Source organism: Eurosta solidaginis, chromosome 1 (assembly GCF_040869045.1).
Source record: "Eurosta solidaginis isolate ZX-2024a chromosome 1, ASM4086904v1, whole genome shotgun sequence".
NCBI classification, from domain to species: domain Eukaryota; kingdom Metazoa; phylum Arthropoda; class Insecta; order Diptera; family Tephritidae; genus Eurosta; species Eurosta solidaginis.
This window is the reverse complement of record NC_090319.1, coordinates 309,305,548-309,330,361: the sequence shown is the minus strand read 5'-3', so window position 1 is coordinate 309,330,361 and position 24,814 is coordinate 309,305,548. Positions and strand designations below refer to the sequence as shown.

Sequence of the window (24,814 nt, the reverse complement as noted above, 5' to 3'; positions counted from 1 at the left end):
TGTCAAGCTTTGGGGTCCGGCGTGCATTAACTTGTGATGAAAATGGCGAATAATTGCTATAGTAATGGGATGTCGTTTTGGTAGGATTATTGGGTGGCGAGCTTCATAATCCCACAACGAGTTGTCAAGGCGACCACCAACTCTAATAAGTCCGACTTCGTCAAGAAATGGGTTAAGTGAGTACAATGAGCTGGATGAGTCAATGTTTCGTTTAGCCTTTAAAGCTTTGTACTCCGAAGCGAAGTGAATCTGCTGGATCAGGCGTAGTAGTAGTTGTGTTCCATGTTTGATATCTTCGGGTGTAAGCTCACTACTCACTCTTGAATTTCTTCGATCGTTTCTTGCAATAAACCTTGACACGTAAGCAAAAACGCGCTGCATGGTGCTGAATGAGTTAAGATACTTGCAGCGCAAGGAAATATCTTCGAGTTGGATTGCAGCAGTCAAGGTTGTACGTCGCCGCTCTGGTACGTCAGTGAAAAGCGTAGGAGCTGCTGGCCACTCCCTTTCATCTCCTAGTAGAAAAGAGGGACCATTCATCCAAAGTTGTGAATTGAGAAGTTGATTTGGCGTTGCTCCCCGTGATAATATGTCGGCTGGGTTGAGCGCAGTTGGAATATGATGCCACAACGCCCCCTTGGTGAGCATTTGTATACGGCTGACCCTGTTCGAGACAAAAACATTGAAGTTCGAGGACTCCTCCCGTAGCCATGATAGAACGATGGTTGAATCCGACCAACAGTGTATGCAGCAATTAAATATTTGTGACTGCTGGATCGATTCTAATAGTTCAGCAAGTAGCAGGGCAGCGCATAACTCGAGTTTTGGGACAGTTAATGTCTTCAATGGCGCTACTCTTGATTTCGAGCATAAAAGGCTAGTTTTGACGCCATCGATGTGTTGGGCTCGAACATATACACATGCCCCATATGCGGCTACACTGGCATCACAAAATGCGTGAAGTTCTAAATGAGAATTCGACATTAGTACATACCGAGGAAAATGAAAATTGGATACTAATTCAAGTTCATCGCAGAAATCGGTCCAACTCTTGTGCAAATGTTGTGGCAAACTTTCGTCCAGTGAAGTTGGTATTTCCACATGTTTTGTATGAATATTTTTGCTTGAGTTAAAACTGGAGCGATGAGACCAAGTGGGTCGTAGAATCTAGCTATTGTTGATAATGCGATACGTTTAGTTACCTTTTTATAGTTGCTCATTGGCGCAAGTGAAAAAATAAAATCGTCCGATGTTGGATCCCAGACTAGTCCAAGCGCCTTTGTAATGTGCGTACCATCCCGAAACTGTAGCAATGGCTCGCGGTCATCGTCAGTCACACCAATAAGCGATTCAGAAACATTTGAACACCACTTTCGAAGAACAAAGTTACCCCTGTGAAGTAACTTCGTTGTTTGGCGTCGAATTTCGATTACTTGCTCTAGCGTGTCTGCACCTGTGATAAGATCATCGACGTAAAAGTCTCGACGAACGATTTGTGCACCAAGTGGAAAACTGGGTTCTTCATCTGCTGCAAGTTGATGCATGGCGCGAATCGCCAAGAATGCGGCGGGCCTGGTACCATATGTCACAGTGTCGAGTGTGTAAATCTTCAAATCATCCTTGGGATCGTCGCGCCACAGGATGCATTGTAGGTTATTATCCGGATGCAAAACACGTACACAGCGGTACATTTTACAGATATCTCCTGTTAAGGCTACCTTGAACGTACGAAAACGCACAAGCGTATTGAAGAGTTTAGGTTGAATTGTTGGACCAACCATAAGAATATCATTTAACGAGTATCCGTTGGTTGATTTTGCGGAGCCATCGAAAACAACTCGCAATTTCGTAGTTGAGCTTTCTGCTTTGTGAACGCAGTGATGTGGCAGAAAGAAAGTTTTAGTTTGTGGATCCAAATTTGCCGGCGACATGTGCTTTAGTTTAGCATATTCCATCATGAATGCAGAGTACTGGGCTTTAACGTCAGGCTTCTGCTGCAGCTTCCTCTCTAAAGTAAAGAATCGTTGCTTGGCTTGTGTGTATGACTCGCCAAGACTATTAGCAGATTGATTTAATGGTAGTCGTACAGCATACTCACCAGAATCAAGACGAATGCGGTTTTGTTGAAAGTGAAGCTCGCACGATATTTCTTCCTGAGTTTGAGTATGTGAAGATAAGCAACTTTCGACCTCCCAGAACTGTTTGATAAGATCCTCGAGGCTATCTGTATCTTCTTCTTGCTGAGCATGAACAGCAACTAAAGCCGATGATTTGTGAAAGTGCAATCCTCCTCCAGAAGCGACCCACCCAAGCTTCGTCTTCTGCAAGATTGGTAAATTTTTGGCTAATTTGATTTGACCGACGCTCATCAATTCAAAAAATAGTGATGCTCCCAACAATGCATCAATGCGTTGCGATTTATAGAAGAGTGGATCTGCAAGTTTGGTGTTCGGAGGAATATTCCATGAATCGATATTTAGGTCAAAGTTTGGCTGATGATCGGTGATGGTGTTTGTGACAATGGCTTCAAAGGAGAATGTATATTCATCATGATGTGACTTTGCAAAAATATCAACTGCCTTTTCAGCGATGAAATTCGATTCACCAATGCCGGATATCGAAGTGTTAATCTTTTTCGCTTCTATTTCAAGATGTTTTGCAAGGCGTGATGTAATAAAGTTCACTTGAGAAGCGGAGTCGAGCAGCACCCGACAAGGCACGTAACAGCCTGTACGATTCTTAATGAGTATAATTGCCGTTGCCAGTAAAACAAAGTTTTCTGAGGATGCAGCGGTAGCTACCTGCTGCACGTTTGACAAAGATGTTGCAGTAGTCCCAACCTCGCTGATATTGTTAGCATCAGGCGGCGATTGTTGCTCGGCTTTAGGCATGTGCAAGAGTGAATGATGCTTGGATGGACATTGCCGACAATGCCCTGATTTGCATTTCTTAACTGCGTGCCCTAGACGAAGGCAGTTGATGCACAACTCTAGCCGCTTGGCTTCTTTATAACGCGAAGCAGGTGATAGGGCTCCGAATTGAGCACATCCGTAAATCCAGTGACCAGTGGAACCACAAAAGGAGCATGTATTTGAAGATGCTACAAGCGCCTTCCGTGAACTATTGTTGCTATGAGGTACACGTTTTACTGCAGGGGGTATGTTGTTCGCTGCTGGTACTATAGCTTCGACATTTTCGAGCATGCGACATCTTTTCTCCAGAAATGTTGCCATAGATTTCCAAGTTGGCAACGAATTTGTAGGCAGATCTTCTTCCCATTTTATTTGCGTTTTTGTGTCGAGTTTTTTGGTTATAAGATAAATGAGGAAACCATCAGCAATCTGTGCATCCGTTGCCATGGTTTGTAATGAGCGTAGGTGTGCATTTAACTTGTCGTTAAATGAGCGCAGGCCAACAGCGCAGCCACCTTCGACATTTTTGAGCGAAAATATTTCCTTTATATGAGCCTGAAAATTGAGCAGCTGGTTTCCAAAACGTTTCTTCAAAAGATCTAAAGCTTTGTCGTAGTTAGCGTCACTTGGCTCCAAGGACCTAATTGTGTCCAAGGCGGCACCTCTTAAATTTGCCCGTAAATGTTGAAACTTTTAAATTTTGCTTAGTTCACTGCAGTTGTTAATAACAGAGTTAAACATTGCGATGAAGTCTGGCCAATCTGTGTATGCACCACTGAAGTGTGGAATTTTCAATTCGGGAAGCCGGTTGCGTTGAGATATTATAAACGAGGGTGATGAATCATCGATTGCGAATGGGCGAGCTGTTGATGAATGTGCAATACCGGCCCTGCGTTGATTGAGTTCACGAGTCAGTTTGCCTTTAACCGCCATATGTAGCGTAGCGAACGACCAACTGACTTCGCTATCTAACTCGTTGTGATCTTCAGTTTCAAGGCAGGATTGAGCGTCATCAAAACTTGCTCGCAGACGCTCGACTAACTCCAAACGCATAGAAATGTCGACCTCATCTAAGGTCGCCAAAGAATCCGTAGACAATTGTTGGTTGACTTTATCTAGCTGCTTTTTTAACGAAATAGTCCTCTTTTTGTTGAGGGATTCTATTACGCCAACACCAGTGGCATCTTCAGGTCCGGGAGACATGTTAAATTGTCGTTGATTAAGCCGGTAACTTATACAGTGCTGTGTGCACGGTGAAGAAAAGTCCCAATAAAGCGATGAATCTTGTACGTGAATACGATCACGTCGGGGTCACCAATGTAACGAGCTGACAAGGTTTTTTGTCAGCTGATGCAAAATAAAAACGATGCGACAATTATGATGTGCTAAAGTAGACTGATAACTTTATTTTTGACTTTCAGTATTCAAGTTCATACCTTTCGCATATGAGAATATATGTATATGTATGCTTAGTACATAACTGGTAAATTTATTGTTTTACAAACTAAGAACCGTTACCGTTATCGGTTCGCCTGATGCGACAAACTAAATTTATTTATTAATACCTTCAGCTGCTATAAGTATGCCCAACAAAGTGTATGATATATACATATGTACATACGTGCATACAGCAATGCAAATAATGAAACAATAGAAATATAACGTTGAATGCGGTGAATGATGGGAGAATATGACTACAAAAAAAAGGTCGATGCACAGGCATATTTAACCTTTCCATGGACATCAATGCTTAACCCTTAACAATGGGTATGACCCAAAAAGTAGAATTTAATACTCGAATTACAGATGCAAGTGCATCTAAAATTGATTTATTATATTCAAATTCAGATGAAATACAGTGCAATAATTTGCCTGCATACAAAATTTCAGATCACGAAACAATAATGTTCAATATTAAAACGTCTAAATCATACCAGATGAGAATGACCAAGAAAATCACAGCTTGGGATAAATATAATAGTGAAATTTTAATAAGCATCCTGAGATCATGTAACTTCAACATAAATGAAAACCTACTAATTGATGAGAAAGTCGAATTAGTGAACAACATAATAATGCAAGCTATGGAAAGTTTAACGTATGAAAAAGAAGTTCATATCAAGCTTATGAATAAATGGTACGACAGAGAACTGGCGCAAATGAATAAATGCAAATATAATAATTATAAGCTTGCGATACAAACAGGTGATTGGAACGAATATAAAAATATAAATCGTATCTACAAAAAGCTAGTAAAAATAAAGAAAGTTAAATATATGGAAAATAAAGTCGAAATGAATGAAAATAACGCCAGAGAAATGTGGAAACATCTTAAGCAAGCGGTTTGCTTAACGAGAGATAACGAAGGGATTAAAAAGGCGATAATAGATGGTATGATGGTAGAAAATGAAACTGAGCTGGCAAATGGTCTAAATAGGTTCTTTATAAATAGCGTAATAGAAATTAATAACATCATAGAACCTTGCCGTATAGCACTAAGTGATGTACAAGTCAATTCTAGATTAAAGTTTGCCAAAATAACAACAGATGAAGTTATTAATATTCTGAAAGAGTTCAAATATAAAATAGGCGGCAGAAAACTTATATCTGATGGAGTACTTAAAGATTGTATATCGTATACAGGATATTACTACGCACAAATAATCAATAACAGCCTAGAAGAGGGTCTTGTACCAGAAAAGTGGAAAACGTCAACGGTGATACCAGTGGAAAAAGTTAAAAAGACAGTAAAACCTGAAGAACTTAGACCCATAAACACCCTGCCTAGTGATTGTAAAATACTTGAAGCTTATGTTAAGAACCAGTTAACGAAATACCTTGAAGATAATAATATACTAGCCCACCAGCAGTCAGGCTTTAGAAAGAAACATTCATGTGAGACAGCTCTTAATTTGGTGATACATGACTGGAAAGAAGAGTTAAATAAAAAAAAGTGGTTGTTTCAGTCTTCCTAGACCTCAAACGAGCTTTTGAAACAGTGGATAGGGAGATCTTAATCAAAAAAATGGAACGTATTGGTATAACTGGTATAGAACTTGACTGGTTTCGCAGCTATTTGAAGCAGAGGAGACAGAAAACGGTTATAAATACCGTGATGTCTGATGAATTGGAAGTACCCATAGGGTTACCACAAGGCTCAGTTTTGGCACCGATACTGTTCTTAATTTATATTAATGATATAGTTAACGCTATTGAAGGTTGTGAAATTAAACTATTCGCTGATGATGCATTAATAATGATTAGTGAGAATAATATTAATTCTGCACTTTCTAAAATACAACATGAACTGAATAACCTGTATAAATGGTTGTGCGGAAATAGACTGAAACTTAATATAAATAAAACGAAATTTATGATAATAACAAGGAGGAACGTTAATGAGGATATAATTGGTTTAAAAATAAATGATGAAAGCATACAAAAAGTTGACAGTATAAAATATTTGGGAATTATAATTGATAACAAACTCAAGTTTGAAGAACATATAAACTACACAGTCCAGAAAGTTGCGAAAAAAATTGGGGTTATGCAGAGAACATCCAAATATATTCAAAAAAAGTACAAAATAATTATATATAAGTCCATTATAGAACCGCACTTTGTAAACTGCCCATCTATTCTATTCATTGTGTCAGACAAAGAAATAGATAAACTTCAAAAGATGCAAAACAGATGTATGAGATTTATTCTTAAAAAACCTAGAGATACTCGTACGGCTGATATGCTGAGAAGTTTGAACTGGTTAAGTGTAAAGCAAAAGATTTTTTTTCACGCTATGAAGTTTATATTTAATATTAAAAGTGAAAATGTACCTGAATATCTAAGTAAAAACGTAGTATTAGTTAAGCAAACACATAACATTAATACAAGGAATAAACACAATTTCAAACTGCCTTTATTCAGAACTGAAATAGATCAGCAAAATATTTTTTATAAAGGTCTAAAAAGTTTCAATGAACTGCCTATAGATATAAAAAGTTGTAATGAAATCGGGGCTTTTAAAGCAAAACTTTATGAATATTGTAAAACCTTAGCAATAAGATAGTAAATTGTAATATAATTTAATTTATGAATTATATTACAATTTACTATCTTATTGCTAAGGTTTTACAATATTCATAAAGTTTTGCTTTAAAAGCCGCTTTGCTTTTTTGCCGTAATAACTAAATGAAATGAAATGAAATATGCCCCTATTTATACGATTTGCCACCATCAAATAAATAACACATTAGTTGCAAGTTGTTAACGCTATCCAGTATTAGTATTCAAACTCATTAACTTTTATGTCTTCGTTTTTGTTTTTAGCTCTAACACTCTACTCGTGCGTGTTCATGCGATTCGCTTGGAAGGTACAACCCAGAAATCTGCTCCTATTCGCTTGCCATTTTACAAACGCCACAGCTCAATCAGTACAAGGAATACGTTTTATAAATTATGAATTTATAGAAAAAAGGAATGTAGCGTAGGAGATCTAATAAGAGTAAGTAGAATAACATTATTGATGCTTAAACATGAGCCGCTGTTAAATATATACATATGTACATACACATATTTATTTGTATATATCACAAATTATTATAGTTTAAAAACTAAAAAATAAAATGTACAAATGTTACCGAAAATTGGAAGCCGCTTGGCTATGACAAATGTGGCTTATGCACCTAAATAATTTTTTGAATTTTACTATCCATCATGTTAGATGTTAAAGAGATGTACAATCAGTCTTGTGACCTGTGACGCGATAAGGCGTTTAAATATATTATACATTTATCTTGCAAATTGATAGTTTGTTATGTAGATTTATGCATAACTATAAGTTGGCGTGTTTCAATTCTAAGTATACAAATAATATGATATTTGTGAGCAGTTCGCCTTTTTAATAACAATTTTAGAATACAACTTTTCGAAACTACTTTTAAAGCTGATTTATAAATCCAATTAAAACAAAGCGATGTTTAATTAAATGTACATACATAATAGACGTTTGTCATACTTAAGTGAATAGCATTTTATTTGAAGTACGAGTGAGAATGTTATTACCTATGAACAATGCTGATAAGGTATCAACGTGAAGATGAAAAAATTACTGATAAGGTTTATGAATGTTACTGATTTCACTCTTCAGTGAATAAGAAGTGATATACAAATGTAGTTTATTTGTTGATATTATGATTTAATAACAAATGTACTGATACAAAGGATACAATAACTAAAAGCAAATATGAAAGTCCAACTATGTGTGTTATGAAAGGCGAATGGTAAAGTGTTGTTGTTAGCGCTTACACCATCTATGTGAATATTGTCGACTAACGATTATCAATGTTCAGTATTGCCGCTACACCACCCCTTCCTTAGAGGAATCCTCATACACCAAGATAATATCCTGAATTCGTACACGCTTCTTCTCCTTCATCTCTGTACATATCTCCGCTAGCTCCTCGTTCGGCACGTATACCGACTTGAACCTATCGATGCTCACCGCCACAGGTTTAATTTTGATCAGAATAGTGACCGTTTTAGGATGGCGCTCCAGCACCTTGAACCGACCCTCGTACGGAGTTTTTGTTGTTCTCAGGACCGGGGTCAGGAGACGGACCCGGATTGGATTCGATGCCTTCCCGGAGTAAGAGAATATGGAGCAGTCCTGCTGCAAGGAGCTGCTGGGAGGATGACAATTTGTGGGAGGGACGAAATAAATTAAATGGGGTCACACTGAAATGACAGTCTTTGGTCGGGAAAAATCCCGAGTCGCTCCGGTATATAGAACCGACTGCCTTGGGAAGCGTACGGAGCTTTTAATTGTGCCTTTATTGTGTCCTCCCGCAGGAACACATAAACTGCCCTCTTTCCGTGCGTCGTTGTTGCAATGGGCAGACAATTTTCAAAGTAACTGTGCAACTTTTGTAAAAAATCGTGCTTATTAATTCGTGGTACTTTTCGAACGAGCGCATATACCCATGTCCAAAATTCCTTTATTGCTATAGCCAACTTTTCCGGTGTCAACCTACGTACTTTAAAAAAAAAAAAAACCCGCGGAGCCTTCGCTTCAATGAAGTGACATATTTGTGTCGACGTTTTTTGACGTTGAGCTGTTTCCTTCAATAGGTCCGTGTAGTGAATCAACAAAACATGAAATACGCTAGTTGATTTAATCGTGATTATATTTTGATGTTGTTGCCAAAACATTTTGCATGAAACACGTGTGTTAGACTCGCAGTTTTTTACATCTGCCATTACAACCAAATGCTTCAAAAAATCCGCACCCAATATAGGGTGTGTTACATCGGCGATGGTAAAAACCCATACAAACTTCTGCCCGAGGCCAATGTCCAAAATTAGTTGCTTTTGTCCATACTTATTTATGAATGTGTTGTTTTCTGCTGTCAATTTCGCCAGCAATGCCTGAGGGTTGTTGCTGTTGCGTGGAACAACAGATATTTTCGCGCCAGTATCTATCAAAAAGGAAATTTTACAATTTTTATTTTTAATGAAAAGGCGACTTGCATACGTCCCCATCCTTTGCTTAGTCGCTAAAAAGGATATGCCTATTAGTTTCCCTTAATACTAGGGCGAAAGTTGCATGGTGTTCTGCATTTGGTGGCACGTGAATTGAATACACGATGATACCGGTATACTTCATTAGACTGTGAGTGGAAACGTGTGGAACGACTGCGTCGACGATTCGCAGTACGCTCGTTTCGCCTACTACTACCTAACTCTTAACTCTCTAACCGCTTGTTCAATGATAAAATCGATGCTAGTACATCATTACCCGCGCCCAATTCGTTCACGTCGTTTATTAATGGCTCATTACTGACCGCCATGATGTTGTCCGGTTTATCTGCTAAACTATCTAGATCCCTTGTCCCCCATTTCTAAAATTTGCTGCACATTCAGGTCTGTTTCATCGAGATGGTCATCTGCCAGGTCGCGTAATTCTCGAAGAAAAGTTGGCGGCTTTTTCCCGTCTATTGTATTGGCGCTCCATAGACGTTTCATTCGCGTATTTCTTGATTCACTTAACTCTTTGATTAGCCGCTCCTTTAAAGCATCGTATTTGTTAGCAGCCGGAGGTCTTCGAATATCAGCTGCATGTTTAAGCATTGCGGAATCAGTTTCTGCCACTAGCGGATACAATTTGGTATCATCTGTCGTTTTATTCGAGCGAATAAATTGTGCTTCATCTTGTTGAAACCATAGCCGAACGTCAGGTTTCCAAAATGGCAGAGGCTTTACTGCGACACGAGTTATTTGCAATGCATCTACAAAAATACCTCCTTCAGTATTCATGTTTCTTTATATTCGGGGTCACCAATTATGGTAATAGTCTAGTTGAGGGGTCGACTGCTAATACGCTACCAAAAATATCGAGAGAGGTGTCAAACGACGTGTCTTGACATCAGTATTAATAATATGATGGCGGAAAATAAAAATTTTAACGCGTTCAAAAGATATTAACGAAAAACCGAAAAAAGACCCACGGGTACCTCCGAAACCGGGGGTCGGATCCATAGTATTTTTGGGCAGAACACCTTTCTGCGTTGGCGGCCTTCGGCCGCGCTTATAGAAAATAACCCTGGGCTACGCCATGCCAAGTCCGGGTGTGTGGTATAACCGTGGCTACCGCCACGGTGATGCACAATTTTTTTTGTGGGTATGAACACAACAACAACCACATGGAAATCGCCAACTTCAACTGCAAATATCTCCGGACAGAGATAAAATTTTTCTTTTCCGCCTTCGGATTATTGTTCTCGAGATTAATACGCGTCTTTTGACACCTCACTCGATATTTTTGGTAGCGTATTAGCAGTCGACCCCTCAACTAGACTATTACCCCAATTATAGTTTATTTGTTGATATTATGATTTAATAACAAATGTACTGATACAAAGGGTACAATAAATAAAAGCCAATATGAAAGTCCAACTATGTGTGTTATATAACGTATAGAGTTGGGTCGTTTCGTTCTGAACTTGTTCAATTGACCGGGTCTTTCAACTGAACAAGCGAACTAGATCTTCGATTTCGGTTCTATTTGTTCTTTTAGTTCGTTTTATCTAATGTTATTCTTTCTCTCATCTCGTTCGCGAACATACATACGTAAATTCATACATACATACGCAGAAATTCACAGTGAGCACGAATGTCGATGATTCCACTTACACTAAAGATATATATGTGTGGTCATCTTTGTGTGTGCACTGCTACACCAATATATGTATGGACTATTTATGAAAAACATGTTTTGTAAGAAACTAATTATTACATTTATTAAGCTTGAAAAGTTCATATTTACAATTTGTGTCTGTATTCTTTCAATTTCCTGGATCTTCCGAAATATGTAACTTTTTTTTAAGTTAATTATAGATATATATATTAACTTATTTATTCGTAACACATTTAAATATACCTACACAAAGCATTGCCGCATACACACACCCATCTATACTTGTTGGCTTTTTTCGCGGGTGCGAGGAGCAGTGATCAAATTTGCTTGAAAAAAAAAGAACAGATGAACAAAAAGAACAACTTGTTCGTTCATCAGAAAAAGAACGAAAGATTCGAATCTCTGAAATGAACGAAAAAGCACAACTCTAATAACGTATGATTGAAAAACGAATGCTAAAGTCTTGTTACACCACCCACAGATCACCAACCCAGATTGCGCACAAATCACACGCAGAAGATTTGCGCAATGCGCATGTAAACATTAGATCAGGTATTTTTTATGATGTATGAACTGACCCTTTTCAGTTAGCTCTTTCTCTCGCTCTTTTTTTGATCGCTCAAGGGTCAATTGTGATGTAAATGCGTAGAAAGAAACAATTTTGAACTCGTGAATGCGCAATCTGGTTTTGTAATTTGTGGTTAATAGCCGCGTTTTTTTTACACGCGAATACGGTATTTGCGCGTATAAAAACGCTTATCCTCGCTTAGATAATGCTTAGGAGACCCATCTTGCGGCAGTGGTTAAACAACTGCCCTACAAGACAGGTACCCGTTGCCTAATCGATTACTTAATCGTTACCAATAACTTGGTCACCAATTATCGTCTTAATGACTTTTAAGCTGGAGACATTGGTGCTTTATCGGTAACCGTATCGGTAACCTTTTAACAGCTGACTCGACCAACTTTATGAGAATCAATGCAATCGATTATTGGTGCCGCTAAGGTCGTAACCGTATCGTAGCCAACCAATTGGTTTTTGGTTTACCGCATAGATCAGATTGATACGAATCTTTTGTTTATGCTCTCATATTTTCGCTCTCACGAGGGATTTATCTTCTAGTTGTTGCTGGCAACAATCACAGATAAATCCCTCGCGCCAGCTGAAGCGGGTGCCAGAACAAAAAATGGCCCAGCCAAAACGAAAAACGTGCCAAAAATTTTGGTAAACTTTAGTTTGACCTACAACTGTAGAATAGCGTTCAAAAATTATGGGAAAAAGGATAAAAATACTTGTTTTAGTGTAAGTATTATTAGTTCGAAGGCGGAGGGTAAATATTATTTCCCATTCAAAAGTTATCACTAAAAACAGGTTTTGTAAATATGAACTCCCGATGCAACCAGTCCATTTTGATCACAGAACCTGGAACGCCAGACATGTAGGATAAGCCCTATCCATTAAATAATGTTAATTATTATATCATAGGTCCGATTTACTGAAATTTCAAAAGGATATATGGTTTTCACTGCGAGTTAAATGCAGTTACAATATTTGACTAATTAATTTAATCGAAATGTTAGTTTTACTTAGATTTGTTTATATTTAACTCTAACTAGTCGTATTATTGTAAAATAAGTTCAAAGAAATTAATATTTGACGACTATCATTTTATTAAATGATTGAAACTATAATCGCCGAAATGTATGTCAAAAATCCCCATTTTCAGATCTATTAATTTTTGTTTGGAGTGGCATCATTGATAAATGTTATAAAAAATGTGCATTTTGACAGCGCTCTCTCGAAACAAAGAGTTGCAAATCCATTCATCTATGGTTTACCGTCGTAACGATAAACAGCTGATTACGTTAGGGATACGGATACAGCGATACGACATACGGCACCAATGACTCCGGCTTTACATTGCTGTCGTGAAAAAGGTAACGCATGCGCTCTCTCAAAATAGTGTACGTGTGACTCGCTTTCTCGCTCTTACCTATTGTGTTTTCGACATTCCTTCTCGCTCGATGTTATTTACATTTTTAAGTTACTTCATTAGGTATGTTTTCGTTATCGATAACCAAAACATATGCAACAACAACACGGGTAACTGGCCTATCGGTTACCCGTACCGGCTACCTTCTGTCAATTCGCTTTTTATATGAATGAAACGTCCCTTTTGTTTAAATAATATTTAATTATGAATAAATTATGTATACAATGGTTTTTACAAATAATTTCCTTAATTTTATAGTAAACCTTACATATGTGCATATTTATATGTATAAACTACATATGTAAAGACAAACTCATTCGTAGTCGTGCCCTTTCTGAAACCATTTTGAGTTTCGAAGCTCACACTGATGGTGCTCAATTTTTCCTGCGCGGGTGGTGTTGTTAGTATCAGTTTGCATAGATATGAGTGTTGTAGATATAATACCGGAATATATGCAGCCCCATTTCGTGCTATCAAAGTCGATTTGCAGGTGATGTTGAGCCTTTGAACTTGACCCTTTCCCATAATATGCGTGGTAGGGCCTTATATGTGATACTAAAAAGGCCGAGGGACAGTTGTCGCAGTTTTCTTGTAGTTTGAGCAAATGTACGTTCTTCTTACAGCCACAGCTGGAATATTGCTATGCCCACATCGTCAAATCGAATTACCTAGAATGAAAAAGAAACGAATATCAGTAAGGATAGATAATAAGTTTTTAATATAACCGGAAGTGCTTAATAAATACAAGATAATCAAGGGGATTTCAGATAACCAGAATCAGGACCTGTAAAGTAAATTCAAGTGAACCTCCACCATGCCAAGGCATCTTCCGGTAGCGGGGGTACCCGAAGATTATAACAAGGGATAATTGATAGATGTTGGGGTAATAGATAGTAAATTAGGCGTGCTACAAAAACAAAAACGAATAAATGCAGATGACTGTTTAATCCATTATGCGAAGTTCTTTGAATGGATGTGCAAATTGAAACGGGCAAAGTACTGCTAAAACTGCTTTCCCCGAGTAACCCGGGAACGAATTGATATGACTGCGTCTGTTGTTGTTGTTGTAGCAATGCTCGCCCCACCTAATAGCCGCGACCGATCACAAATTGTCATCAATATCCTCTAACGGGAGTCCAAGGAAACTTGCCGTTTCAACAGGGGTGGACCATAAGGAAAGGGGTGTTAGAGGCGTTGGTTCCACATTACAATTAAAGAGATGGTTGGTGTCATGTGGGAGCACATTGCAAGCGGGGCACACATTTTGTATGTCGGGGTTGATTCTGGATAGGTAAGAGTTTAACCTGTTACTGTATCCAGAACGAAGTTGAGCAAGAGTGACGCGCGTTTCCCTGGGGAGTATGCGTTCCTCTTCTGCGAGTTCTGGATATTTTTCTTCAAGTACTGGATTCACCGGGCAATTCCCGACATAAAGGTCCGACGCCTGTCTATGGAGTTCACCAAGGACCTGCTTGTGTTTTTTCGCTTCATACGGCTGGGTTCTCAGGTGCCGTATTTCCTCAAAATGCTTACGGAGATGACTCCTTAGGCCCCTAGGCGGTGCTGGTTCGTCAATCAGATGTCTCTTGGGATGCCCAGGTTTCTGGGTATTCAACAGAAACTGTTTGGTCAGCATCTCATTTCTCTCCCTGATGGGGAGTATTCTCGCCTCAAGAAAGCTAAGTAATTTGCTATTATCGTTGATGCTATGCTTGATGCTAGTCAAGTTGACTACGTTCATTTTGCTCTCACTCCATTTCAATTCGAAAGCAACAAATTTACAATTCTAGAACAGATTTTGGCTTTCGTGAATTGTAACCAAAAAACTGCTCAGAAAATCGCTGATCTAATTTGCCATACATGATTGAAGATTCTCGTGCACAAGGGTACGATAAGGGCGCCAATTGAAAGGAGCTTACAACGGAGCACTACGAGTGAATTTGGTGAGTTGAAATGTTCTTTGTATGCACTATAAATGTTGACCATTTTCTGGGGTAGGAGTAACTCTATTGTTGTTGTTGTTGTTGTAGCGATAAGGTTGCTCCCCGAAGGCTTTGAGGAGTATTATCGATGTGATGGTCCTTTGCCGGATACAGATCCGGTACGCTCCGGTACCACAGCGCCATTAAGGTTCTAGCCCGACCATCTCGGGAACGATTTATGTGACTACAATAAACCTTCAGGCCATCCCCTCCCTCCCCATCCCAAGTTCCATGAGGAGCTGGGGGTCGCCAGAGCCTCGTCTGTTAGTGAAACAGGATTCGCCGCGGATAGGTGAGGTTGACAATTAGGTTTGGGGAAGCTATAAATTGCGCTGGCAACCTGCAGGGTTGCGCTACACAGAACCTGGAATCTGATATTTTAGTCCCCTCTTACGCATACGACAGGCATACCTACCGCGGGTATATTCTGACCCCCGAACCCGATGGGGTAGAGTATTACCATTTACTTAGGCAACAATTTATTTCAGAAAAGAAAACGATATCAATTTATGTGGTGTTGATGCTGCAGAATGTTTTACGGCTGCAATTATTTTCTTCGGCAGCACTCCACAACGATGTGACATCCTCAAAAAAATGTACCTAACTCTCTTCATAGTCTTTCAGCCAAAAGCCAAATTTGATGCGCAAGCATACGGCGATGTTACCGGCATTCTCAAGTACATCAACTAGTTCGAATGTATCTTGCTGCCCTCAATTTGGTTCCAAATCCTACCATTAATGAAAGAAGCGTGGTCCTCCAAGCGAGAGACGCCACTACAGATGTTGAGGTCCGACATCTAGATGCCTTATTAGCTGATTTGAAGTTGATCAGGAACCAATGGGAAACAATTTTAAACGAATGCAACACAGTTCCTATTCAATTGAACATCTCGCCAAAGTTTCCGGACATTCGAAATAGAAAACCCAAAAGGCGTTCTGAAGATAATTTAAATGAGATGATTACGGATGATTCAGAGTCTGATTTCAAAAACAATACATTCTTGGTGATCGTTGATTCGGTAATCACTGGCATTACTGAACGATTTGCAGCTATGAGAAATTTGAACGAAAAGTTTTCCTTTTTGTGGCAATTTAAGACATGGATGAAACTACGGTTCGGGCGAGCGCAGCAAAATTTGTCGAAAAATACAAGTCGGATATTTCTCAAAGTCCCGACCAATGTCTGCCATTTCAGTGTAACCACATTTAATTTGTTGCGTCCCTCCTACAAATTGTCATCCTCCCATCAGCTCCTTGCAGCGGGACTGCTCCATATTCTCTTTCTCCGGGAAGGTATCGAAGCCAATCCGTGTCCTTCTCCTGACCCCGGTCATGAGAAATGGTTTTGCTGCGTTTACCGGAAAAGAATCTTTTTAGGACGGTCATACTACTGTCAGTGTGTCACGTGCAAGGGATGGTTGCATCGGACAGGTTGCTCTGGGCTTGATCCCAAAACCCGACGTCCTCGTAACTTTTACAAATCTCTCCCTAAGGAAACGGGAGTCACTCTAGCCCAACTTCGATCTGGATACTGTAACAGGTTAAACTCTTACCTATCCAGAATCAGAAGAAGAACACTGGAGCAATACGCCAGGTTTGAGACAATCTAAGTTACTGTTAGGAAGTTATAGCACAAGTCACTACAGGGCAATAATAGACCTATCGAAAGATAACCGAAGAATCCCAAGAGCTTTCTTACAGGGCATTATAGACTGAGCAGCCGTATGCAGAAAGTGGGCATACTATCGAATAACACATGCCGATTTTGTGATCGATCAGCAGACGGCGGACCATATCCTCCAAGAATACGAAGGAATCTCAAAACGTAGGGCTAAGTTTATGGGCTCACCATGGCCAGTGCATTCCCACATTTAATCCCTCAAGCCAAGAACTCTGCTAGGGTTCATCAAAGAAGTCGGCTACGATGAGGTGATGTGAAGGAGATGTGCAAGTCACTGTGCAATCCTCAATAAATTATCTATCTACGTTCCGGTAACAAGCACCATTGAGGTACTAACCCAAGGCAGTCGGTTCTATGTACCGGAGCGACTCGGGATTTTTCCCGACCAAGGACTGTCATTTCAGTGTGACCCCATTTAATTTGTTTCGTCCCTCCCACAAATTGTCATCCTCCCAGCAGCTCCTTGCAGCAGGACTGCTACATATTCTCTTACTCCGGGAAGGTATCGAACCCAATCCGGGTCCGTCTCCTGACCCCGGTCATGAGAAAAGGTTTTGCTGCATTTGCCAGAAAAGAATCTTTTTAGGACGGTCATACTCTGTTCAGTGTGTCTCGTGCAAGGGATGGTTGCATCGGACAGGTTGTTCTGGGCTTGATCCCAAAACCCGACGTCCACGCAACTTTTATAAATCTTTTGTGGCTCCTTGCTGCTCACGCCCAAGGGCGTCCCGTAGTCTACGCCTAAGCGTATCCCCACTACCTTCCAGCAGCTTCGCTGCTCAGCAAGCCACAACAAGTACCCGCCCCACGGCGCCAACAACTCAAACAGCTGATACCACTCATAACTACTACCTTCGTAGTAGAGCTGGTTGCAATGCTGAGCATCAGCCCCTGCCCCCGTCTTCTTCTCCCCCCCCCCCTCTTTTCTGGCAGCAATCGTGCAGGTCAGGGAAACAGATTCTTAGTCCCTGCCTCCGTTTGCACCGTCTGCCAGCAAAGAATATATAGGTTTGCGACATCCGCTCAATGCAGCTCCTGCCTTGGGTGGTGCCACTTTCCTAGATGTTCTGGTCTCCGCGACGGCAACCCCCCGACGGGTTTCATCGCGCCATGTTGCCAGGTCGCAAACCCAAATCATCCGGGTACCCCAATGCTTGCCCAAGGGCGCCCAGTCCCAAGGCCACAACAGCAATTGCATCCTGGCCTTCCACAACCTAGGCGTAGTCACCCCTCACTTACCCCTAGAGTGGCGGCGTCACCCCTCATGCACTTCAGAATTCTGCAGTTCAACTGTAATGGACTAACTGGGAAGATTACGGAGATAGTCGATTTCATGAAGCGGCACAACATCCGCATTGCTGCGATTCAAGAGACTAAACTCACAGCAAGATCTGCATTGCAGACCTGCTCTGGTTATAATGTCCACAGGAAAGACCGCGAGAGCGGAAATGGAGGCGGCCTCGCGTTTATTATACACCACTCTGTGCAATATCATATATTTGATCCTGGCATCGACCGCAGTGACAATGTCTTAGAACGTCAAGGCCTATCTGTCCGGTCAGGCGATGCAAATCTAGAAATCATCAACATCTACATCCCTCCTGTCACCTGTTGCCCCAGTGGATACCGCCCTAATATCGAGGCCTTACTCACTGGCAACAATCGCATTATCTTAGGCGATTTTAATGCCCATCACGACCTATGGCATTCAAACTTGCGGGCGGACAGTAGGGGTGAGATGTTGGCGGATCAAATAGACGAAACGACGTTCTGCACAATAAACGGAGACGCCCCCACACGTATGGTAGGAAGCTGTCATAGCTCGCCAGATATCTCAATCGTGAGCGCAGAACTCGTAAACTGCGTCAACTGGCAGCCGATGGTAACATTGGCATCCGACCACCTGCCCATACTTATTTCGTTCGAGCGTACCGCCGACTTCATCGTCACCGAAAAACGCACTTTCATAAACTTCAAAAAAGGAAAGTGGGAAGAATATAAATCTGCAACAGACAGCAGCTTTGCTGCCCTCCCTATCCCGACTGATGCCCGCCAAGGGGAGCGTGCCTTCCGTAAGGTCATTGAATCCGCCTCGGCACATTTCATTCCCGCCGGGAGAATTCCCGAAATCCGGCCCCACTTCCCGGCGGAGGCCACGAGCTTAGCGAGGGAACGCGACCTTATAAGACAGCTTGACCTCCAAATAAGGGATATAAACCAACGCATCAGATTGCTTGTGGACGAACACAAGCGGCCGAAATGGGAAGAGCACCTAAGAGGTTGTAACCTCTCTACCGGTGTAGGTAAACTTTGGTCCACCGTAAAGTCCCTATCGAATCCGACTAAGCACAAAGACAAAGTTTCCATCGCCTTTGGCGATAAGGTGCTGTCGGATGCGAAAAAATGCGCGAGCGCTTTCTGCCGACAATATATAATGCATCCTACGGTCGACAAAGATAGACGGAGAGCAAATAGACACGCACATAAACACAAACTCAGCGCGTCACCAATTACCATCACCGCTAGAGAGGTTGAGGACGCCATTGGTCGCGCTAAACCATCCAAAGCAGTGGGCCCAGACGGCATAGCCATGCCGATGCTTAAAAACCTAGGGAAAGAGGGTTTCAAATATTTAGCGCATGTCTTTGTAGGGTTATCTACTTTGTAAAATATACTTTAATTTTGTAAATTATTTTTATGTTATTTTACTTTTAATGTTATTTCAAAATGAAAATTTTCAAATCAGATATTTTAGAATTTTTAAAATGTGAAAATATTTAATTTGATTGTGAAATAAATTTTTAATAAAATATAGTTTAACACTATATAATTTGGCGATCCTGCCAACGGACCTAAATTTATTTTAGTGATTTATTTGCAAATAGTTACTACCAATTTTATACATCAAAATATCATAGATGTTATTACGGATTCAAATGTCTTATCATATAATAATGAAGATATTGACTTGAGGACTGCGAATTTCTAAGATACCGATATAACTAAATTTAAAGCGTTACAATATTCATTATTTTCGACAAGTTTTATTGAAGTTTTGGGTGCTATCTTTTTTTTTTCCTAACTGCAATATATAATTATAAATGATAAACGACACGCTATGCAAGCCACATTTAACAATGCAACAAATCGAGATTGAAATGCATTTCCAATTAATTATACAAACAAAAGAAATAACAAATATATTTTTGGACACTTAACCAACCATTAATCCAGTCGGGTCAACCAATAAACAAATCAAGATTACAATCACATCCTCATGCTCTACTGCACATGTTTGTTAGCGAGGATATATTACTATAAATGCAAAAAAACATATGACTAAAAATATTAGTTTTTACAATAACTAATTAAAAATATATATATATCATATACAAAAGAAAATTCATGTATAATTAACTAAAGGAAGGTGTACCCAACAAAATATTTATATTCATAAAAAGAAGTTTGTTTCTTCAATCTTTTGTTACATAATGAAATAAAATATTAATCTAAACAAAATTAGTTGATTTAGAATAATAATGTTACATTATTTAAAAATTTATATTAATTGGTTTAAAACAATAGTCAATTCATTATTTATATTAATTATGTATACTCTTTCTCCAGTTTATAATCAAAAATATATATAATTAACACATTTAAGAAATTTTACAACAGACATACAAACTTCACAATACAAGTAAATTTATATTTAACAAACCAAAGAGCAAAGAAATAACTTTAAATTTTTTAAATAAAACTAATTACTATAATCATTTTTAAAAAATCTCAAAAGATTTCTTAAAATAATTTTTATTGACATATATCAATTTATTCATATTGAAATTAAAATCATGACAATTTCATATCTACCTGAAACAAATAAAGGAATCAACATTTAATTCCTTATCTACAACTTGGACATACATTATGCAGAGTACAATTATATATTGAACATATATTCTGCATAATACAAGATTTTAATTTTTGAACGATTGTGCACACAAACTTGCCATCTACTATCATTCAACCTCATTTTAATTTCTTCAAAAACATAATTATTATTGACAATAGTTTACAAAGAGCTATTAAGTTATTTTTAGTCTCAACAACATAGCAATAACACAACCTAATATTAATATGCATAAAATGTTATTACAATTAGTAAACAATAACAACACCTACCGAAAATTAAAAAATAAAATAAACTATCAAGTACATCGAATCATCAAAAGATTGAGTACTTATATCAATACCAACATAAACTTTTAACGCAATTAACAGAAAAATACATTTCTCAAAATTCTGACAATTAAAAATAAAAATACAATATATCTACAACACAAAATTCAAACATTTTTCAAACTACAACACAAAATTCTTACAGTAATCAATATACACTGTAAATTAACATTTAAAAAATTAATTTTTCGTTTCACTGGAGGGGGAGTATATGTAGGGTTATCTACTTTGTAAAATATACTTTAATTTTGTAAATTATTTTTATGTTATTTTACTTTTAATGTTATTACAAAATGAAAATTTTCAAATCAGATATTTTAGAATTTTTAAAATGTGAAAATATTTAATTTGATTGTGAAATAAATTTTTAATAAAATATAGTTTAACACTATAGTCTTCAACCTGTCTCTTTCCACCTTTGTCATACCCGAGAAATGGAAAATGGCCAAGGTGGTCCCGCTACTAAAGCCTGGGAAACCAGCTAACGTAGGTGAGTCATATCGTCCGATATCTCTCCTATCGCCAGTGGCAAAGACGCTTGAAGCCATTTTGCTCCCTTATTTCTAAGCACATTTGCAGCTAGCCCCTCATCAGCATGGCTTCAGAAAACTCCATAGCACTACCTCCGCGCTAAATGTCATTAGCACCTAGATAAATTGCGGTTTGAATCAATATCCCCACCATAGAACAGTACTCGTAGCGTTAGACCTATCAAAAGCTTTTGATACGGTCAAAAATGGCTCGTTACTGCAAGACCTGGAAGGGTCCACCCTTCCCCCATGTCTTAAAAGGTGGACCGCAAATTATCTGGGTGGTCGGCAGGCATCGGTGCAATTCAGAAACGAAACATCAAAACAAAGGAGAATTAAACAAGGGGTGCCACAGGGTGGTGTCCTATCCCCGCTTTTGTTTAATTTCTACATATCTAAGCTACCTTCACCACCGGAAGGAGTCACAATCGTTTCCTACGCCGATGACTGCACAATAATGGCCACAGGCCCAGGCCCAAAGATCGATGAGCTTTGCAATAAAATAAACGGCTATCTCCCTGATCTCTCCAGTTTTTTCGCCTCGCGAAACCTGGCATTGTCACCGACTAAATCTTCCGCGACCTTATTTACAACATGGACGCCCCAAATGTCGACCATATTGAACATCCACGTCGATGGCACTACGCTACCGACTGTCCTACACCCCAAAATCTTGTGTGTGACGTTTGATCAGGATCTACATTTTGGTGCGCACGCAACTGCAATTGTTCCAAGAATTCAGAGCCGTAATAAAATCCTCAAATCCCTTGCTGGCAGTACCTGGGGAAAAGATAAAGAAACGCTCTTGACCACATACAAAGCAATTAGCCAGCCGATTACGTGCTACGCGTCACCCATATGGTCGCCAAGCCTATAAACCACCCACTGGAAGAAACTACAGGCCTGCCAAAATACTGCTCTCAGAATCGCCACGGGCTGTCTTCTTATGTCCCCAGAACACCATCTGCATAATGAGGCGAGAATACTCCCCATCAGGGAGAGAAATGAGATGCTGACCAAACAGTTTCTGTTGAATACCCAGAAACCTGGGCATCCCAACAGACATCTGATTGACGAACCAGCACCGCCTAGGGGCCTAAGGAGTCATCTCCGTAAGCATTTTGAGGAAATACGGCACCTGAGGACCCAGCCGTATGAAGCGGAAAAACACAAGCAGGTCCTTGGTGAACCCCATAGACAGGCGTCGGACCTTTATGTCGGGAATTGCCCGGTGAATCCAGTACTTGAAGAAAAATATCCAGAACTCGCAGAAGAGGAACGCATACTCCCCAGGGAAACGCGTGTCACTCTTGCTCAACTTCGTTCTGGATACTGTAACAGGTTAAACTCTTACCTATCCAGAATCAACCCCGACATACAAAATGTATGCCCTGCTTGCAATGTGTCCCCACATGACACCAACCATCTCTTTAATTGTAATGTGGAACCAACGCCTCTAACACCCCTTTCCTTATGGTCCACCCCTGTTGAAACGGCAAGTTTCCTTGGACTCCCGTTAGAGGATATTGATGACAATTTGTGATCGGTCGCGGCTATTAGGTGGGGCGAGCATTGCTACAACAACAACAACAACAGGTACTAACCCGACCATCTCCGGACCTAATGATATGACTACATTGAACCTTCTAGGGATTGAATATTAATAATGACCGCAATGCGAAAGTCTGCTAAAATTTACCATTCTCCATGGAATGCTATATATATAACTTCCCACGTTTTGAATCAGTAATGAAAAGAGCAAAAATTTACTAAAATGTCAACTGGTTGTGGGTAAGGTGTTGATGTTCTCTCTTAACGCAATGTAATGGCAACGGCGACGCAGGGAAAATAATAAAAATCCTATAAATCTACTGATCATAATTAATTAATCCCTCCCTTTCTATGCAGTAGTATGCATACATACATATGGGTTTTGTTCTCCAAACGCTATTTAAAGAAATCAATTGGTATTTACATGAACTTCGAACTCTTTGGTATTTGCCTTCTTCAGTTGATTATCAACAAACGTATGACAAATTATCACTAACAAATGCATACATGTTGTTTATATATTTAAAATGGTAGGCAATTTACTTACCCTTTCTGGTGCGATGATCCTGGACAATCGGGCCTGACTAGACGAGATTTATTTTGCTTTAACATAGCGTGCTTAACGCGAACCATATCATGTTAGGGCACAATTTCGATTATGCAACCAATCAAAGAAATGTCGTGCTTGTAATACTGCTATGGTAGCAGCATCAGCTCCCGGTGGCGGCACATAAACAACAGTTGCATGCGGATCAGTTGCATTTTCTGCTTCGGCTACCTATTCAATTTTAATTCACAATACATTATCTACTATTGCAATTTTTAATCAATACAAATCAATATAAATTACCGAAGCAAATACTGGCAAACCAAGATGCGTAGTTCCACCCTTTTTTGGGAAAATACATCAAACCAATTTTGTACCGTATTCCAAAGCATGTTGGTTGTGGAAAGTACCTTGGTTACCGGTAAATCCTTGGCAAATGACACGTGAATCTGCATTTAATTGTAGGTTTCTTGTTGTTTGGGCATATCCTGAGCTGAATCGCACCCCGGCAGAGATGATATATATTAGAATAATACAACATTTTTTTTATTATTTAAAAATACGGTAATAGTCTAGTTGAGGGGTCGAATGCTAATACGCTACCACAAATATCAAGAGAGGCGTCAAACGACGCGTCTTGACATCAGTATTAATAATCCGAAGGCGGAAAATGAAAAGTTTAACTCGTTCAAAAGATATTAACGAAAAACCGAAAAAAGACCCGCGGGTACCTCCCAAACCGGGGGTCGGATCCATAGTATTTTTGCGCAGAACACCTTTCTGCGTTGGCGGCCTTCGGCCGCGCTTATAAAAAATAACCCTGGGCTACGCCATGCCAAGTCCGGGTGTGTGGTATAACCGTGGCTACCGCCACGGTGATGCACAATTTTTTTTGGGGTACTAACACAACAACAACCACATGGAAATCGCCAACTTCAACTGCAAATATCTCCGGACAGAGACAAAATTTTTCTTTTCCGCCTTCGGATTATTGTTCTCGAGATTAATACGCGTCTTTTGACACTTCTCTCGATATTTTTTGACGCGTATTAGCAGCCCTACAAGAATACTGACTATCTCATGACTATCATCTGATTATCAGCAATGTCAACCTAACGATCAGCGCCTCATACAAACTTTCTATCACGAACTTAAGGGGACTTGCGCAAATGTGATGTAAACAA

General features: G+C 39.6%; 1 protein-coding gene and 2 long non-coding RNA genes across 5 annotated transcripts in view; 1 reads left to right on the top strand and 2 right to left on the bottom strand.

Moving 5' to 3' along the window:
- Positions 1-24,814, top strand: part of Mpc1 (mitochondrial pyruvate carrier) — a 63,821-nt gene that overhangs the window by 8,343 nt on the left and 30,664 nt on the right. The window contains exons 4-5 of one of the 3 annotated variants that reach the window (XM_067761482.1): positions 7,239-7,413; positions 7,515-7,930. In XM_067761482.1, coding sequence (XP_067617583.1) covers positions 7,239-7,399 — 161 coding nt within the window. In that variant the 3' untranslated portion in view covers positions 7,400-7,413; positions 7,515-7,930. Of the gene's footprint in view, positions 1-7,238; positions 7,931-24,814 lie in introns of those variants that run through there. The other 2 variants (XM_067761481.1, XM_067761480.1) reach the window with 2 other exon arrangements.
- LOC137237620 (uncharacterized) lies at positions 7,307-10,249 on the bottom strand. The gene is made up of 2 exons (XR_010948986.1): positions 9,442-10,249; positions 7,307-9,385 (listed from the first exon to the last, which is right to left on the bottom strand). It is a non-coding gene; the product is annotated as an uncharacterized lncRNA (long non-coding RNA).
- On the bottom strand, positions 13,541-24,623 carry LOC137243860 (uncharacterized). Its single transcript, XR_010950656.1, has 3 exons — positions 23,934-24,623; positions 23,631-23,861; positions 13,541-13,765 (listed from the first exon to the last, which is right to left on the bottom strand). It is a non-coding gene; the product is annotated as an uncharacterized lncRNA (long non-coding RNA).